Source organism: Lygodium microphyllum, chromosome 1 (genome assembly GCF_053477565.2).
Source record: "Lygodium microphyllum isolate KBCC chromosome 1, Lygodium_microphyllum_v1.1.10, whole genome shotgun sequence".
Lineage (NCBI taxonomy): Eukaryota > Viridiplantae > Streptophyta > Polypodiopsida > Schizaeales > Lygodiaceae > Lygodium > Lygodium microphyllum.
The window spans coordinates 155143553-155163659 of NC_141135.1; the positions used below are offsets into that span (position 1 = coordinate 155143553).

At 40.5% G+C, this 20107-nt stretch overlaps 1 protein-coding gene across 7 annotated transcripts in view; it reads left to right on the top strand.

The window, feature by feature from the left end:
• The first annotated feature begins 3488 nt into the window (after positions 1 to 3488).
• LOC148041858 (putative ion channel POLLUX-like 2) overlaps positions 3489 to 20107 on the top strand; it is a 98253-nt gene continuing 81634 nt past the window's right edge. For 2 of the 7 annotated variants that reach the window (XM_087683364.1, XM_087683375.1), the window contains exons 1-4: positions 13527 to 13621; positions 13841 to 14019; positions 14107 to 14300; positions 14494 to 14565. In XM_087683364.1, the coding sequence (XP_087539490.1) occupies positions 14236 to 14300; positions 14494 to 14565 (137 nt within the window). In that variant the 5' untranslated portion in view covers positions 13527 to 13621; positions 13841 to 14019; positions 14107 to 14235. Of the gene's footprint in view, positions 3752 to 4257; positions 4367 to 13526; positions 13622 to 13840; positions 14020 to 14106; positions 14301 to 14493; positions 14566 to 20107 lie in introns of those variants that run through there. The other 5 variants (XM_087683421.1, XM_087683383.1, XM_087683392.1 and 2 more) reach the window with 5 other exon arrangements.

Consider the following 20107-nt stretch of genomic DNA (forward strand, 5'->3'; position numbering starts at 1 on the left):
TGGAGTCGACCGATGTAATATATCTAGTTTATTGCTCGCTCAAAGACATAGTGCTATGAATTTTCATTACTATAGCACCTCCATTATGGAGCTCATTGAGTAGGTTGCGAAGGATGGATACCGACAAATTGAGTTGGGGTAGAGATGTTGGGCCTTGTGCATGACACAAGTTGTCCACAACAAGATGACTATATGCATTGTTGGAGGTAGAGAGGTATGTGGTGTTAAGTTGTAACATGGTCATGTGAGTTGCCTGTAACTTTATCAAACATGGAGGCTCCTTTTTTGGTCTGCAATAGGTAATATTAATATTTGTGTTTGAAATGCAACTACATGTATGGTCAAGGTAAGTGCAAGACAATTTCTAAAATTCAATCTTTGGGAAAGAGAGTTCTTCCTAAAATATTTTGATGATATTGATTGGCCACACTTTAGCCCTACAATGACACTATTTGTGGATGAAAATATAGAGAAAATGCAAAGCAACCCACCTAGCTCCTTTATATACCCATTTACTTTGAGAAAAATCCCATGGATACTGTCCTCTTAGAACATATGCTTCCCTATCTAATAGAGTTAGCAAGTTTTCATTGGGGAGACCATGAGTTTGTTAGAGAACAACCATTTCATTCTCCATCAATGGAATTGGATTGCAATTTTATGTTTGCAATAAATATATTCATTTTCCTTATGCATTGCACTTCTTTAACTTTCAAAATAGAACGAATTCTTTATAATATTGTGTAGTATATTCATAGTATATTTATGTAATGCAATGTAAAATACATGTGTATCAAAATATACACAAAGCATTTGATTACTAAAGTTTGGTGTGTAAAATGGTACATTCTTGGGGGGAATATTTGATGCATGTAACAAAGTAATACGAAGCTATATTTTATAGAGATTCTTAAGCAATTACAAGGGTCTACAAATGGATACATGACTTCAATCCATATGCAAGCCTAATCATATGAGAGAGAGAGAGAGAGAGAGAGAGAGAGAGAGAGAGAGAGAGAGAGAGAGAGAGAGAGAGAGAGAGAGAGAGAGAGAGAGAGAGAGAGAGAGAGAGAGAGAGAGAGAGAGAGAGAGAGAGAGAGAGAGAGAGAGAGATGATGATGATGATGATGATAATGATGCCTACATGTGGACAATATTCTCATCATGCAAAGCATAGCATAGGGTGCAAAAATCTATTTGTTTCATGACATTTCACTTTGCATCATTGGTCATAATATCCAAGGTTGTCACATGATCACATGTTTTAGTCTAACATCCATCAATGTCCCATAAATAAGTTGGTCCATCCATAGGATGAAAAGTGAAAACCTTAACTTCTATACATGTATGCCTTAGAATGGTCCATGCATTGATGCTATGGTCTCATTGAAATGGTGAACAATTGCAATAGTCAAATGTGTCTCTATTCATGATTGAATGTGTCTCCATTCATGATTGAATCAACTAATAGGATCTTAGCATTTATCTAGGTTCAAAAGGGATGATTCTATGAACATGATAGAGTTTGGTAACATTGACTCGACTTGCATATAACATTAATTCCTTTTGGTTAAATTGGTTCTGTGTGCAATATTGTAAGTAGACAAATTTGCCACTTGATAATGTATTGATGCTTAATCGAAAGAGTTTCTAACTTTGATAACTCATCAATGTTCACAAAAATCATTTTGAGATTATATATACAAAAACCTTGAACTTGAAACTTTGGAGTTATATTAAAACCTTCAAAATTTGGAATTTTCTTAATACTAACCTTAATTTTTTGGAACAAAAAAAAAGATTGGATCTCATAATTATAACTAATGTAAGGGGCCAACTAGGTGACAAATTCCTCTGATGTGGCACACCATGCTCAATTGAGTAACAATTTTGTGAAAAGTATGATCACACTCACTCTCCTTTGACCTATAAGGATGATGTTCCTCCACAAACATTAATGTTGTGTTTTTAAGTATTGATGTCATTTAGTTAGTTTCTTATTCATCATTTGCAATAGACCTCACATGTCTCTAAATTTGTCTTGTTTCCAACTATTCTCGGGGTCTATATTATGAGCTATGGAGCTATTCTAGTGACCCACAAAACCAAAACTAGGTGAGGCTAGATTGTCCAAACCAATTTGAAATTGGTTGAGTTATTGTAACACATGCAAAATGGTGGGTCAATGTTATAAACCATCTTGAAATGGAACATGGGACCCTACTATAGCTTTTTGACATGTTTCAAAAATTACCCTCCTTTCCATTTTGATATTTCCTCCCAAGTTGGAGTCATGAAGAGAAAAATAAAAGTTGTACTTTTTGAAATTCTTAGAAATTCTATGACTCTTTTGAAATTAAACCTTAGCATTTTGTGAACATTGATTGGAACTTAGAAAACATAATTATTTGATTATGTGAAAAGGCAGGATGGTGTTATATCTTCCATAGAAATTCTATAACTAAATTTCAAATAAAATCTTGGGTTTTTGTAAACATCAATTGGATCTTTGCAAAAATAATTGCTATACATAGCGAGAAAAGCAAGGTGATATTATCACATGGGCCTTCTAAGATAATAGTAGAGCAAGATTTCAAGACTTACTTGGGGTGAGGGAATAATTTAATGATAGATAAAAGTGGATCACAAAAACTATAACATATCCTTTTGAGAACCTACTAGCGATGCATAAACATCTTGGCCAATTTTTAAAATAATGCGTATTTGTATTTTAAGTAATAAATAATACATCTCAAGACAAACATAACCAAACTAAATAGAAAGACCGTTAAGATAAAATTAAGCTCTGATTGTAGTAGTAAAAAAGTAGTATCTATGTTAAGGCTCTAATAAAATTTCCTTCTTAAGGTCATGATGCGTAATATGTAGTTTAACCAAGCCAATAGACATTTATGCTACAAGTTACATGTGCACATGTTTTGCATAGGTAAATGGTGCGTGTGTTTCTGGAAGAGAAATGTGAATGGGTTTGATTTTATTGTAATGCAGACACAATGTTATTACATGCTAGTAAGAAGGTTGTCAACAATGAGGTTAGTGTAGGTTGGTCTATTTTCATGCATGTAAAGTTTAGTAGCTGGCTTGTGCTTTGCGCGGTAAGCATGATTGCGAAGCTAAGTTGGTCTATTTTCATGCAGATAAGTTCTAAGAAGAGGTGTGATTCAAAATTCCATTGATTCATTAATCACCTTACTTTGAACTTCTAATTTGTATAAGAGATATACCTTAATTTACAATATTAAACCCTTCATTAGTATGAATGATCCTATAGGCCTTCGTGTAAACCAAGGGTAAAGGCTTTAAGGCTTTAAGGGTAAAGGCTTTAAGGCTTGGCAATGCCACACTTTTCGGATGAATCAAAGGGCCCGTTAACTTGAAAGCTTTGACATCGTATGAGTCAACCACTTTTAATAAAGCGACCAATACGGTTGGAAAGGTGGCGTACAAGACCAAAGAAGGAAGCAGAAGAAGACGAAGACGACGACGATGATGAAGAAGACGAAGAGGCAGATATGATGGTGATGGTGATGGTGGTGGTGGTGGTGGTGGTGTATGTGTTGGTGGTTATCATGATGATGGTGAGACCACAGTGCCAGAGAATATCTGCTCGTTAGCTCAGGCTCATGAGAGCATACGACAGCTCCCCCACCTTCATTTCCATGGCCGCCATGCTTCAGCGTCTCTGCCACGACATCCAAGCTCCTGATGGCCCGTCTTATCACCCTACCAGGTGAGCCTCCCCATTAGGCTTCCCCACGTGCATGCATTCATGGAATCCTCACCCGGCCATACGCTTGTTGCAGTCTCCCATGACAGTGCTTTCTTTGGGAACCTTGTGTCGGATCTCTGGGAAGTGGAAAAACATGCCGCAGGACTGCGTTCTGTGTTTTTTCAACATAGTGTCACTGGAATTGTCAGATATGCAACAAGTTAACTCTTAAATCCAATGTTGTGGAATCCATGGTTTCCCATCAAGCGAGAATTTCTTTTGTCATACACTAGCTCACAAATTTGAAGCTCTCAAATGGGTCCCTGCAATTACCAAAATGTTAGTATTGTAGTTAGTGTTAAAAAAAGTTACCAAATGACTTCACATTATCAATGTTTTTTGGTGAGCTTGTATGGATATAAGGCGCTGAGGGTGTTGGAAGTTGAAGTAGGAAGAGTAATAAAATAGGAATATGTGTAAATACTGTTAGATTTTTGGCTCACTATGTTATGGGATGCTAACACCAGGTTGTCATCGAAATAAGAATCCTAGACACCTCGTGAAAAAGAAGACCACTGGCAGAACCAAAATGCACACAAGTGCAGCAACACAGGCAGTGTCATTACTCCCACCAATGTCAGTCTGATCTCCTCCAATCTCCAGAACCGTAGCTAGTTAATATTAATCAACTGCATTGGATGAACCGACTTTCATATGCAAATAGTCTACGCACAATTGACTTGCAAGGGTGCCCTGTCAAAGTGAGAGGCTTATCCTTGTGCCAAAGTGTAAGATTGGTAGCAAAGTATGAGCAAGCTGCATATTGTCAACTTTGTAGTCCGTGGTAGCCAACTTGTCCCTTAAATCCTTAAACCTGTATACTAAAAGAGAGAACTGAATCCGGATTCCTGTCATTGAGAAAACCTCTATAGTGGACTTTCAAGGTTGATAACTCTGATAAGCTGAGCCTTGATCTCAACCTGATTTTGTAACATTGTCCAGGCCCCAACAAAACAACAAAAGTTTTCACAGTTTGGATGAGTGGAACGAGTGAATTTACTGTGGCCATAGCAATTAGGCTAAACACCTGTGCATCGCTGTCCTCCCAAGCTGCAGCTACCTTCTAAGACATCAGCATGGGGATCATGTATCTTCAGCACTGATGTCTGCCTCCTTTGAGGATGTTCCAGGACCAAAGGCTTCACCATTTTTCCTGTAAGAATCTTCCTTAGCAACAAAGTGGTTCTTGATCTTTGACTTTCCATTAAGATAATCTGATCCAGGCAAACTATGCTGCTCAGGGTGAATGTGACTCAGCTATGCATTGCTGAAGCAAAATGCTGAAAGGGAGCTCCTCAAGTTCACAAGCCAGATTGCCCACCAGCCTGCAGATGGTGAAAATGCTGCAGGATCTTACTTGAAGGATCTTCACAAATAGCCAGGAAGATCTAACATGGCCTCCATGTGTAAAGCACACCTTGAACTAAAATTGGCAGAACCAGGTCTTAGTGCTTGATTGCCTGAAATTGCCGAACCCCAGGCTCTGGTACAAAACTATGCTTATCAATCGAGAAGTGCCAAACCTGGATGAGTGAACATGACTGGCCCTTGACGCTGACCTTCCGAGTTGCTACTGCAGCTGCCTAATCTCCTGCCACACAACCTCTGCCTCCTCACCTCCACCCCTGCTGGCGCTGTTTCTTCCTGGGATGCCTCTCTGCCTGTGCTGCCACAGGACTGCCCCCCGCCACAGGACTGCCCCCCTGTGCTGCTACAGGACTGCCCCTGTGTGCCTTTCCATGCCCTCCCCTGCATGTGCCACCCCCCAACCCTGGTCGCCCTCCACATTTGCCGTTCCCCCAGCCACCCCCACCACTGTCATGCTGGGTACAGACACACCACCAGCTTGTGCTGCTAGTGCTGCTTACAGGACTGCCCCTTCCCCATCACCCCCTCCCCACCTGGCTGTTGCAATCATCCGCTTCTTCACACACAATCCAACCCGATTTTAAAAAAAACATCATCCTCCCTTTTTTCTCTTTTTTCTAGGCTGAGACAGGTCCCTACCAGGTGCTCCCTCTCTTTGTGGTAGCTTTCACCCCAATGAACAGCAGCATGCTCAAAAGGGCCTCGGTGAAGACTCACAATGGAAACCTCTGGTCCAATGCTGGAGCATCCTGCAGATGCCCCTTTGCGTGTCATTCTGACTGAGGCATAGCTTCAGTCTGTCTGGAGATATGCAAGACTACCTCTTTGCTCCAGCCTGTCACGTCGCACATGCTACCCCCGCCCCCGACTGATCGTCTCGCCACCCCCGCCGGATTAATCGCGCCTTCCCCGCCGTTCCCTCCCCGTCGCCATCACCAGAGCCCCCTCCTGCCTGCGGCACGTTGCCACTGCCCTGTCCAGTGCCTGCTCATTCTCTCCCCTCCCCGCAACCACCCCCCCCGCCCCAGTTGCTCCCTCCCCCTGCAGCAACTTTCCTCTCCGGTAGCACAGCAGCGTGATAGGTAGGTTCTCAGCAGGGACGCGCAATGGAAACCTCTGGTCTGATGCCGGCGCACTCTGTGAGTGCCCCCTAGTCAAACACCTTGCACGTCGTCCTTTCTGAGGAACAGCTCTTAGTTGTTCGGGCCACATAGCTAGAGCTTAAAGAAACAACGATATTTGGTCAGGTAGTTGGACACTCCCCAGCTGTGAGATTGGCTCCACTCCACGTTGCACATTGGCACAACACAGATCGTAGAGGCGGTCCTCATGGGCCGAGGGATCTTCATGGTTCGACTCACCTCTGCGGATGCAGCTCGGGAGTTAGTGGAGAGCTCGCCCTAGGCCTCCATGAAGGGGGTCATTTACATGGTTCCCTGGTATAGCGACTTCACAGTGGAGACTTTTGCATTCCACAACAGATTTCTCAGACACCTAGTCACTTTACTTTTCCTCAGACTGGCAGTAGAGTACTGCCAGTTAGTGGAGGACTTTGGGCTGCTCTTCGGCAGAGTTCTTCCTGCCTCCTTCGCGGATGCAATGATAGGTGCAGAAGTCCCAAAGGTACGAGTGGCCGTGAAAGACACAGAATATACCAAAGTTCCTGGAGATTGAGGCAGGAGGTCACTCCTTTAGGTAGTAGGTCATTGTGACTGGGCAACCAGGATAGTGCCTGCGCTGCCACGACTTTGGGCATCAGGCAGCAGATTGTATGTGTTTCGGAGCCAAGGTGGCTCGGCCGATAGGCCCGCAGGTGGACACTGCTTCTAGTTCAAAACAGCCCACACATTTGTGAACACATGGTGAGAGTCCTCGAGATCCGCCTGCCCACCTAGCTTTTGATAAACAGGGTAAGGTGATCACCCCATGGGATCGTAGATATCCTTGGTCGGGGTTGAAAAATGAGGGTAAGCCCTCCTCCTCTAGGTTTGGCCATTAGGGGCAGAATGCTTTTGCAATACTGGCTGATTTTTTGGCAGATGGTGTACTTGAAAAGTTGGCTGAAAAGGTCAAATTGAGGCAAGATCAACCTTGAATATAATTTACATCTCATTTTGTTAGTTCATGAAGCTTGCCACTTGGAATGTTCAGGGGATTTGCTCTCGTAGCAAACAACATGACACGTGGCATGTTTTGCATGAGAATAAATGGGATGCCTTATGTGCTATTGAACACAGGAGTCATGGTGATACTGAAAAAACAATGGGATGTCATGGATTTCAATTGCAACGACTGCTCCTGAGTAGAGGACAATGAGTTGTCATCACTTGTAGGTTGTTCCTTGTGAGAAATCTTTGCTCAATTCTAGAAATTCACTGCTGTACACTGAATTACAGCAAGCCAAAACTTGTGTGTGTACCTTGAGACAACTAGAGCTTACCCCCTTTGGAAAGATGGTGATGTCCCGGTGGCAAAACCATGCAACTGGCCTGTAGATCTGATCTATAGGATAGTGAATGTAGACTTACAATACACACACTATTCAATTCAACAAAGAAAATAAATGACACAAAGAACTAGAGAGCGAGAGCAATCTTTCATAGTAGACAATACCTGATTGGCCCTCAAGGTGAGCGCCCCTTATGGTATTTCCTTAATATTGAGGATGAGCCATTAGACAAACCACTTGTGGCTTGCCCGTGTGATCAACATGGCTATCACAAACCAACACTTAGTGCAATGAGTACCACTTTGATAGCCATGAATATGTATAGTTGTGATTGAGTGCTTACTAGCATAGTGACTACCATCGTCTGCAATTGTACACTAGTAGTACATGGAGGAACAACAACGTGCTTGGTTACTTGGAAACATGTATGAACAAGTGTACATTGACAATACATGCTATAATGGTAGTATGCTTGGTTGTTGGAAAACATGTAGCAATAGCAATATGCTTGGTTGCTAGAAACGTATATTGGCCATTTCGTATACCACATTGGATCTTAACTATATGTAATCAAGGTCACTTGTGATGTTTCAAGAGGGATTATGTTACTAGAATGAGAAACTTCATGAAGATTTTTAATGAAACTGAACTTTAATTTTGGTATCCCTAGATCTTGGCATAGTGACCATTGCACTGGCAGTGAAGGATTTGACATTGAGTATGTGGTGGACAAGTCTATAGACTATGTGGTACAAGAGCAAGGCAAAAGGAACAAGGTGTAATGTGAAACTTTCATTAAATTGAAAGTTTGCACCTCGGAATTGAGTTACATTGAAAGTTTTACCCCCTAAGCAGCTTACTTAGAGCACCTAAGTTATTAAGCAACCCTTGAGCTAAAGTTTTATCCAGTGAGCATTGCTTGCAGTGTGGCAATAGTGAGATACCATGGATGCATTTCTCAATGTCATGTTGGTCAACATTGGAGTGATTACAGCTTTGTGTGGCTGAAGCTACATTAGTTTGAGTGTGTAATTAAGATACATTCAAAGCTCATTAGTCAAGGTTGTTGAATGACTAAGCAAAGCTATAGAAACACGTGTATACCACACCAATCATAGTAAGCCTCAAAACTAAGACAAAAGGATGCAACAAACCCAATAGCTTCATTCAGGCAATGCCAATTCATTACAAAAGGATCCATCTCTTGTCTCAAATTGTCTAAACAAAGTCTTAACTACTTTCTTAGGAGCATCAATACATCGATGCTTTGCAATTGTAGACCACTTCTTGTTTTGACATCAAAGATGACCATACCTTTTAAAGAATCCATGTCTACAAGCAAAAAATTGAAGTAATTTTCCATAATAGCATTTCTACGGGATACTTGAGGCCAAATAAAAAATAAAAGCATTGCATGTCTACAAGATGTGCTAAAGACCAGCCCAACACAAACAAGAATGTTCCGGTGATAAAGTGGCCGTGGATGACATCTTGCAAAAAGCCCAAGAACGGATGACTATACACTTACGTGTCACTGAAGTCCATACTTGGGAAGTGAGACCTCAGATCTATCTAGCAACTGGGCCAGAGATTAAAAGATGGAGTCTTAACTACTTTCTTAGTAGCATCAATACATCGATGCTTTGTGATTGTAGACCACAACTTCTTTTGACATCAAAGATGACCATACCTTTTAAAGAATCCATGTCTACAAGCATAAAAATTGAAGTAATTTTCCATAATAGCATGTCCACAAGATACTTGAGGCCAAATAAAAAATAAAGGTATTGCATGTCTACAAGATGTGCGAAAGACCAGCCCAACGCAAAAGATGAAAAGATAGGTATGTCCGGTGATAAAGTGGCTGTGGATGACATCTTGCAAAAAACCCAAGAACGGATGATTGCGTGTCTCTGAAGTCCATACTTGGGAAGTGAGACCTCAAATCTGTCTAGTGATTAAACGATGGAGTCTCATGATATATAGTATAGAAGATACATCTACAACTAGAGATTTGACCACTTAGCATATCCCTTGTGAGGAGACCCTTAATAAGAAGCTTCTATATAAAGACTTTTCTTTGATAAGGAAACCTAACTCTCTTTCTATCTCTCATGAGCTAAAAATTAGAATGTGTGAGAGAAGAGAAGATGTTCTCTTCACCTTTCCATTTCATTGTCATTTTCAAATAACCTATTGGGGGATCACCCCTTCCTGGCACATGCCCCCCATGTTCACCTCTCACCCCATACTGCCTTATTTGAGAGGAAGCCAACCTCATCAAGCATAGATCATCATGGTCATGTGAGCTAATAATGGTTTTGTGCATGTAGGAACTCCAAATGAAGAGTACATTTGTCCACTAGGGAATAATGTGCAACATGTTTCTTATGGACAGCAAATAATTTCTCATTTATGAATAACAAAGAATTTCTCAACCATCTATGCATCTTTGTTATTTTGGGGTGGTTTAGTGTTTTAGGCTAAGGATGCCACTACACTCGCCAGTGTTGGCATGCAAAATATAGCTGGTTTTAGGCCACCTGTACAAGGTGTTCAGGGTAATTTTCATGGGTATTATAGTCTAAAATGCATAATGGCATGCATAATAACATTGGCATGTAGCAAAGGATATATTAAATTCAAACATAGCAATGGCATGACTTGGGTCACCATTTTTGCAGCCACCAATATATAATAATTTGGCACCTTTGGGAAAGGTCAAAGATCATAAAGAAGGTCGGACAATGGTCAAATTGAAACCTTCAATATTGCATAGGATAGGCTAACAATTTTGATCTCATTTGACAATGTAGCAGTATGTCCTAAGCACATCCTCGATAATTTGATTGACTCGCTCTGTTTGGCCATCCGTTTGGGGTTGGTAAGCTGTGCTAAAGCAGAGTTGAGTCCCAATGGCTTCAAAGATAGCTCTCTAGAAGTGTGATGTGAAGAGAGAATTACGATCACTAATGATTCTTCTGGGTTGCCCATGTAGCTTGAATATCTCCTTGATAAATAATCTTGCAATGTCTGAGGCTATGCATTCAAAAGTGCACAAGGCAGGCACTTCTTAAGAGGGATGCACTTTTGGTGGTGGAAAACCCTTTTGATGCAGCAAAACACGAGCAAGTTGGGTGCATTTTAAATAGGTTTCTCTTCCCAATGGGTCATAAACACTTTGAAGTGGATCTAACAACTAATTGGTACAAATTGGATGATGTGAGGTCATGATGAAAAGTAGGTAGAGACCTATTGTTGTGGTCTATCTAAAGAAACCATGACACAAAGACAAAAGTGACCAGCATGGCATAATTGATTGAATGCTTGTACATTGGTGATGAAAGGCCATGTTATAGAATTTGAGGGCAACAATGCTGCTACAAAAGACAATTCTGAAAATAATGACAGATTGAATTTCAGGACAACAGTTTAAATCCTTCAATAAGGGTCAACAAGCTGGGAATGTATCTAAGTATCCTCTTAGGTAGGGAAGTAGGGCAAAATGCCATTTGATAATGGCAAAAAAACTATTGAAGAAAGGCATTGTTTGATGCTGCAAATAAATGCTTTGTTTGTGAAGAATGATGTGTATACCATTGTCCAAAACACAAGTCTAAAGACCATGCAGATGTGAAACAAGAATTAGAAAGGAGCGGAGCCTAAAACTACAATTGGATTGGTATCTATCTTGTTGGTGAGTAGCCAAATGGAGATGCTTTAGAGCTATGCCATGCATGGGGCAAAGTTAGAGATCAATGTGCTTTGGTTTTCTTTGATTTAGGTGATCATGGCAATTTCAATTTTCCAGAATTGGCAGCCGAGTTGAGCATTATAGATGATGAGATGGGCCTAATGGGTGTGGCTATTTGGCTTGTCTTGGACATGTAGAGTATGTTACCCCTATCTTTGGAAAACTCCATATTTATTTGTAGTCTAGTCATATGTGGATACTGAGAATTTTCACTTTGTTGTTAGAGGATTGCAATGTATTACTGCATATTCCATGATGTCATGGAGTATATGCTATGATAGATGTCTTTTGCATGAAAATGTCTATCACCCATAGATGAAGGTAGCATGTTCTTGATGTAAAATTGAAGGGAGAGTCCATTCCTCTTGTATCTGCATCAACAATTTCTTTAGTAATGAAAAACCATCTTTTTGCATACTTGGGTTTTGCAATGGTAGTACAGATCATACTACTAAGTCTGATGCTTCAATGCTGAATACTGAGTGGAAAAAATTCTTAACTTTTTTTCTGAGTCTTTACCTTGGGATACCTAGGGAATTACAACTTGAAAGGATAGAAGATCATTCCATTGGCCTAGTGTGTAGTAGTATGCCTGTGAACAGGCCATCTTACAGAGTTAGTGCTGTCCAATAACATGAAAAAATGAGTTAACTTAATGAGCTGCTGGAAAAGAGTTAAGTGAGCACACTTCATCACCCTTCTTTCTTGAAATTTGTTGTGGAGAAAGTGACTTGATAATGGGTATATTGTGAGAAATTCTTTTGTTAGAGGAATAGTGTAGGGATTCATGGGGATTGTGCTCAATAGCCATCTAAGCAAATGCTCCTCGACTTGGAGCTTAATTACTGAAGTATTTAGGTGGATCTTTGAGTAGTTCAGAGTTGGTTAGAGTTCAACAATGAAAGTGAAAGTCATTGAGCACTTGTGGATTAGTTGTCTTGCAAGAAACTGCTGGAAATCCAGCCTGTTGTAAAAAATTCAGAGCATTCTTCAATAATCTAAAGAAATACCAAAAGGGGTGCAAAGGTTTGGGGCCAACAGGTGTCATGTTGGGTGTAGGAGCACTCTAGCTCTAGTTGTATGTGGATTTAAGTTACTGAATTTACTATGCTTTGGGTGCCCAAAGGCCAGTTTCGGTTCCCAATAGCTTGCAGTCACAAAGGAGGGGGAGTTGTTACTTACTCAACAACCACAAAAGAGTATTTGCTTCAACCATCTAAATTATTTCAGATTCCAGATGTACCGACTTTTCATTAATATGGCCCTGATTGCTTATACCCATGTGGTCCCAATTTTCTCATGTGAGATTACCATGTATCAAGAGTTTGGGGTGGCAAACAAGAAATCAACCTTGAACCATTTGGGGGAGGATTCAAGAAAGTTGGTTGAGTAAAAGGTATGCTCAATATGTACTCTCAGACACTGCTCCTCTGAGGCCTGCTAGTGTGTCATCTCGCACCCAATAAGAAAGAGCTGTGAACTTGTGTGAATTGCCTCCAAAAACTCCAGGTCTGGCTGGAACAAAGCTAATACATCCCCACAAGATGTAAGGCCTGGGCACTTCCATGTGGCTTGTGCTGTCCCAAGGTTTTCTAGACTCTAGCCTACTTTTGAATCTTGTCATTCAGCTGAGGACAAGCATGGAAGAGAGCTGGCTGGAGATTCTTCCAAGCGCTTATGTTGATTGAAGCAATGTGATCTCTCAGACTGTGTGCTTAGGCCTTGAGCTCTTATCTTTGTGCAAATTCATCTAGTATTGGGCTCCTATGGGATTCCGAGCATTGAAATGCATCCTTATAGTCTATGAAGCAACATCTTCTTCTGTGGCCTTGCACCCAGTGATGTCCTTTGACTAAAACACCTATACATCATGCAAACTTGTCAATTCATGCATCATCCAACTCAAGATTCCAAGGGTTGAGTCACAAACATGTGGTATCAATAACTGACAAGCACACATATTATCATAAAAAATCATGCAAGTTTCTTGCTTTTGTCATATTCTTGTCGTGAGGTTAGGATAATCTGATGGACATGACTGATAGCCCCTATGCAGAAATCTTATTATGTAGTTTTGATTTCTTCATAGTGTGATTGGTGTCCTGCTTCTAGATAGAACTTACTACTCATTTGCTAATCTATCATTTTCTCCTTTCTCTGCACAGAAAGCTTAGCTTTAGCTCTCAATACAAAGGTTTTAGTAGTTTCTGCAGGGGCCAAACTTTTTCAAAGGACATCTTTTCTCTCTGTCACATAAGAGGTACCACATCTCTCAATCTCAGGAAATCTTTTATTTTCAGTTTTCCAAAGTGACATGAAATGTTACAAATTGCGCTTGCTTTTGTTTTCCTAATTCTCAATTTCAGCATGATCTGGTTAGATGCACTTTCATAAGTGACCTGCTGTGTTACGGACAAAAAAGTTGCAGTTTCTTTGCTCTGTCACTTCAGAATTAACTTTGAGCTATGGCCTTTATCAGGACAGGATCAGAAAGATGAGCAGACATTGAAAACAGTTAAGTATCATGTGTGGTGCAGCAAATTGCCAACTGACAGTTGGCACTATCTGTTATCTATATGCAAGAAAAGGGATTCCAACCATGGAAAATCTGTAAAGGATTTTGTGAATGGTGACTTCTGTTCTGATCAGAGATCCAAAGTAATATTTTAGCATGAATTCCTTTTAAAAGAAAAGAGCTAAATAGCATGATTTCCATTTAAAAGAAACTGGTTTTATGTTTCATAGGATTCTTCCTCAAGGCTTGTAGACACCGGAAATAATGCCAGTTGTGAATCGCGGGTAAATAGCCAACTGAGAGTGTTACCTTCTGCTTTCCATGAGCCACCTATTGCTTCAATAGCAACTGCAGCAAGTATGAGCATCATAATGCCTCGAATGTCTTACAAAATAGATGTTTTACTAGAGAGAAATCCACTATCGTAAGTCATATCTATCTATCATTTGTTAAACCTGAAAGATTACCATGTTTTTTAAATTCTTTCTTTAATTTGGATACTTTTAAAGAGCTGAGTTTGTAGATATCATAATCATTACATTCAATGCAAAAGAAACATTGCTCGTAAAAGAAGGTTTATTATTATTTACTATAATAATGCATCTGGATTGTTGCAGGTATATATTATTGTTGGTGCTCTCGTGCTGCACTCTTTTAGTTGTAGGGGGCATACTCTTTTCAAGACATAGGTGAGAAGGCTTTTTCAGTGAAAGTGTATATCATGATTGAGCTGTTTCCTTTGTCAGTGAAAACTTCGTCTGGGTGAAGGGTTGCTGCTCAAAGAGCTCATCCACTGTAGATTTTCATATCAAGGTTATGAAAGAAGGCTGTTTCAAGTCTACTAGTTTGCTTAATACATATTGTATAAAAGGATGCAGTTTGATCGTGTGAAGTTGCTCAAAAAGAGATTGTTATTAATTCTTGGTCTATGCATCTCATGTATGCCTGGAGGGGAAGGGGGTGGTGTCGCCCTGATCTATGAATTATGTTTTGTCAGTGTAGGTACTATTTAAAGCAAAGCTTTTAGCCTTTTCATTGATTTGTTATGAATTTCATCACATTGGAACCTTTTATCTTTCCTCAATAATTGATGAGGTGCATCTAGAACATGAGCAATATGCAGAATCTATACAATGTAGAAGACACAAGGACATGCATATTTTTCAAGTAGAAATACAAATCTTCTTCATCCTTCTAACTGCATCCACCTTTTTTAGACATGGATATCTTCCATATGGTCCCTGGTCCATGGAATATTCAAACTGATTGCATAAAATTTTTTAATTGGTTCAAGTTCCCAACATATGTTTCTGTCAAAAAGGAAATTCATGTTGTGGGCTTTTCTCAAATGGCAAGTCCTCTTTCTTTTTAGCAGACGAAAATGATGAGAGGGAAGTAATTGATGGCTCCCTCTCCACATTTTCTTGAGTAGATAAATTTGCTAGCAGCATAGCTTAGGGACTGCTCGAACTAAGATTGATGTTGAACATGTCCAAGCCATGAAAGCTAAGCTTTCTGAGTTGAAAAAGGGGAGATTAGTAAAAGAAGTAGCCTCTAGGAAAGATGGACAAGTTGATGACTCCATAGCTAGCACTCAAGAGTAGGGAGTTCAAGCAACAATCACAAAAGGAAACTTGCTTGCCTTGGAGCATTTGTGCAAAGAACACAAGAGAGAAAAAGCTAGGGTCTTGAGAGACAATGCAGAGCTACTATAGGCCAAGTTGGATAAGGTAATGGTGAATACTTACTATGAACACTTAAAGCACAACACCTTGTGACCTTGGCCCCCTAGACTTTGTTGTTGTCCTGACTGCATTCGAGGCACTTGTCATAGCTGTACACAGCTTTTGGCACTTGACTTCACATGGCATTCAGTCATTCTCAGACTTCTAGCCATTGTGCAGAAATTGACTTTTGTATTAAATTCTTGTAAATTAACCTTCATCAATCTCTTACTTTAACTTGGAATTTGTCAAGATGGTCACCTGATGGATGACCCCACTTGCAGAACAAGTTTGTGAGTTTGGGGCAGTCCCATAGGCAATATCTATGTGTCTCCTTTGGCTCACCGCATCTCATGCATGCCACTAGGTCCCCGCCATATCTAAGCCAGGTGCCAAGTGGTAAACTCTTGTGGGCTACAAGCCATAGAAAGATAGATATCTTCCTAGGCCTGAACCTGTCATGTAGCCTCCTCAAAAGCCATATAGGAACTCATCTAAGATTCCCTCTTTGTGACAATGGAGGGTGGCTGGTGGCTGTGCTCAGATCCTGTTCATTTGTATCCTCCTCCCTAACCTAGTAGTGTAAGGAAAAAAGGGTATGCCGCATGGTTTGTCAGGGAAAGGGTCCCTCCACACCCACTTTATGGGATCCCACTGTAGTCTTTGTAGAGGCCTCCTCTGGTATGCCCATTACCTCCATCCATCTACAAGACAAGTGGTTGGATTTGGTCTATGTGCCACTTCCTCTTGAAGTGTACCACTACTTTGATCCTTTGCCTTGAGCAACCATTGAGTGCTATATGGTCAAGATCTTCTCACTCGAGGCAGCCATCCTCGTTAACTAGGAAAGTGAATGTCCTATCTCTACTAGACGCAATGATTGCTAGAAGAATGTCCCCTCTAGAGAAGAGACCAATCCAAGTTTGGGAGGTAGTTGCATCTATCTACCAATTTGGTGGAACCCCCTCCATCACGGCCTCAATCGTAGCTTTGGCTCCCTAAGATCCTTGCCTTTGAGTCTCTTGTGGTAACTCTTGAAATGCAAACCAATCCCCCACTAATGTAGTGCCTTGTGTAGAGAATCTTCCCCATGGCAAGTATGTCCATTGTCCAATAGTGTGGCAATTGACTTTGATCTCAAATAATGATTGAAGAGAAGAGGCTGCCTCCTATTCTCTTCAATAGTAGTCGCGGGAAGCTGATGAAGCCTTGAAGATATAGACCTCCATGCTCCAATAATGGCAGTTGCAAATTTGACCTCAAAGCTCCTTCCTAAGTCTCTAGTGCTAATCTCCTGAAAGATCCAGTGAATGTTGGGTTGCCATGGTCCTCCATGTGTAAGTGTCATATGCTATAGCCTCCCCATTAGGAGTTTCTTCTAGTGCTCCTCACTTGACGCAAATCCCTTGCAATGAGCTTGGTCAATAAGGCTTTTCTTTGGCTATCTGGGTCTATGATACCTAATCCTTCTCTAGATCTATAGATTGTATGTAACATACCAAGCTACCTTTGCTTTGTCTGAGCTCCGCCGATCTCCTCCTGACCGAATAAAGTGCGTGATGATGCACTTCACCTGGTTGATGCATGACCTAGGAAATGCCTAACAAGAAGTGATGTACCACATGGTTGCCAGAAAAACCTGATTTGTGACCATTACTTTCCCTCCTAATGAGAGTCTCGTCAATCTCTAGTATAGAAGCTTCTCTCTAATGCTTAAAGAAGAGGTGCCAATTGCTACTTTGAGGTTATTTCAATCCCCACATGGCATCCGAGATCTCATAACGATCTCATGGGAAACCCACGTGAAATCCTCGTGTGGTCTCGACTCTGGCAGTCTAGTGTCACATACCCAAAATCCATAGGATTTGTGCCACTTAAGTAGGACTCATAATGTTCTACAAAATGTCTCCATGGCTATTAATGAAACCAGCCTTCCTCTTTGTATAGGGTGGTAAATAACCTGATTTAGCACTAATTAGAGCAAGCACAAATTTTCACATAAATTGAAAATGTACACATTACCACTTTAATCTTGGACATTGCACACCTGGTTGGTCCCAAAATTTGTGCCCCTTGTGGTATTTCTTTATCTTATATTGCAAATGAAAGGAGTACAATTGAGATCCTTTGATCTCCTCCACTAATCTAAGTGCCTCTTGTTGTTAAAATTGACAAACAAGTCTCCAAACCAATTTGCCCCTTGGTTTGCTTGGGGATTGGCTTTCACCCTACTTCTTGAAAGACAAATTCAGCCCCAAATCTGATATTGACTGGTTGGCCTCTTGAATCTCCCCGAAATTCCTCAATTTCAGTTGTTGGAATTCAAGCCCTAGGCCCTCAAATTTAAGCACACATCGCGAGGTGACTATGAAACCCTAATTTCTATTGTAAATTAGGGTTTAGAGCAGAGATTGACTAAAATCTCTTCCTTTGATGGCTTAAACTGCTGAAAAATATTGAGATAACTTGAGAGATGGCTAGGGGATGAGATAGAACGCTGTAGAGAGATAGCTGCCCAGCTCAAACAACCATGGAAGCTGTCATCTACAGCTTAGGACCATTAGAAAGACTACTGCCTCCTCCTATCTGCTGTCATTTGTATCAAAAGGACCTTGGGCTGCTGTCACCTGCTCTTGAAGGGCTCCAAATTGCTATCACATGCTGCAGGACTGATCCCTGGTGGCTACAAATCACGTTAGCAGCCTCTCCTTGCTCTCTAACAGTCTCCTTCTCTCTCTCACAATGGTTGGAATAGACTACGACCAGTCCCTAAAAACGTTTTTTCCACTTGTATAGGCTATTTTTGCCAACTGCAGCCTTCTAATCCCATTATCCAACATTATCTAGATTAATTTTGAAAATTAATTTAATAATTATTCTAATGTTCAAAAAATTAATCTCACGAGCCAATAATTAAATTGGTTAGGCCAATTTGTCTTCCAAGTATCCTTGTGCAGTTATTAGCCCTTAGAGCGGCATTAATTAATTAATTAATGCTTAGTCTCTAATGTCACCACCGACTTTAGTGGCCAATAAATTGGTCTAGGCCGAAATCTGACACAAAGTACCACCTAGTATATGTTAGGCATAGCTTCTTACAACTTTTGCCTTTGACACCCATTGCATCCTTGAGGTCCTTGGCCTGTTATCATGAAATAGCTGCCATGTGCTAAACAACCTTGCACATTTGATTAATATCTTAAGAAAATGTTATCGGCAAGATTATGACATCTCAAAATTTCATGTCCCCATGAATAGATCTTTCCCTTGAAATCCTTCTCCTTGAAATCCTTGCAATTGTCCTTGATTGCATTGCATTGTGCCAAAGGAAAAGCATGTTGCATTAGAATTTCCATAAGGCATCATAGTCACAACATTAGCCACAGTTGTCCAACCATGCCACATGCCCCAAACCTTGCTGAAAATTTTCAGCCAGCATAAACATGATATAAATCTGAAATACAGTCCAGAATTGTTGCTAGAAACCCCTTGGATGCATCTATAACTTGTGTTTCTCAATTGTTCTGACTTCACAACCATAGTAAAGCATATTCTCAGCATAAACCATGGCTAAAACTGTCAATGGAATTTACTAACATGCTGCTGTCCATGGAACCAGCTGTAAACCATTGAAAACTAAACATAATTTGATAATAAACTGATCATTTACTGATCTGAGAACTGATCACAAACTATTGCAGATGTGACCCCAACCAGATAAAAAATTGATTAGCTTCCATGGCTATTTGAGTACGGCAGCAATACCTTTTTAGTGTTTCTCACAATGAAACTCTAAAATTCCTCTCTCTACAGCATTCTGTCTCATCCCCTAGTCATCTCTTAAGTTATCTCAGCATTTTCTAGTAGTTTGAGCCATCAGAGGAAGAGACTTCAGCCAATCTTTGCTGTAAACCCTAATTTACAATAAGAATTAGGGTTTGACAACCACCTTGGGATGCATGCTCAAAATTGAGGACCTAGGGCTTGCATTCTAGCAACTAAAATTGAAGAATTTCAGGGAGATTCATGAGGCCAGTCAGCCAATATTAGATTTGGGGCTGAATTTGTCTTTCAAGAAGCACAGTGAAGGAAACCCAGCGGCAAATTGGTTTGGAGGCTTGCTGGTCAGTTTTGATAGCAATAGGCACTTGGATTAGCGGAGGAGATCACAGGATCTCAATTATACTCCATCGATTTGCAATATAAGCTAAAGAAATACCACAAGGGACTCCAGTTTTGGAGCCAATAGGGTGTCCAATGTCCAAGATTAAAGTGATAAAGTATGCATTTTCAGTTTATGTGAATTTTATGCTTGCTATAATTAGTGCTAAATCAAGTTATTTACCACCCTATCCAAGGAGAAAGGCTGGTTTCAGAGAAAGGCCTACAACCTAGTGGAGGCTTCAGGCAAGTAAAGTTAGAGGTAAAGTTTCCATATGCTTCTTGGTGAAGCTTCAGCACTGTTTCATCAATAGATGCAAAATGGATGGAAGAGGATGACTTGGTA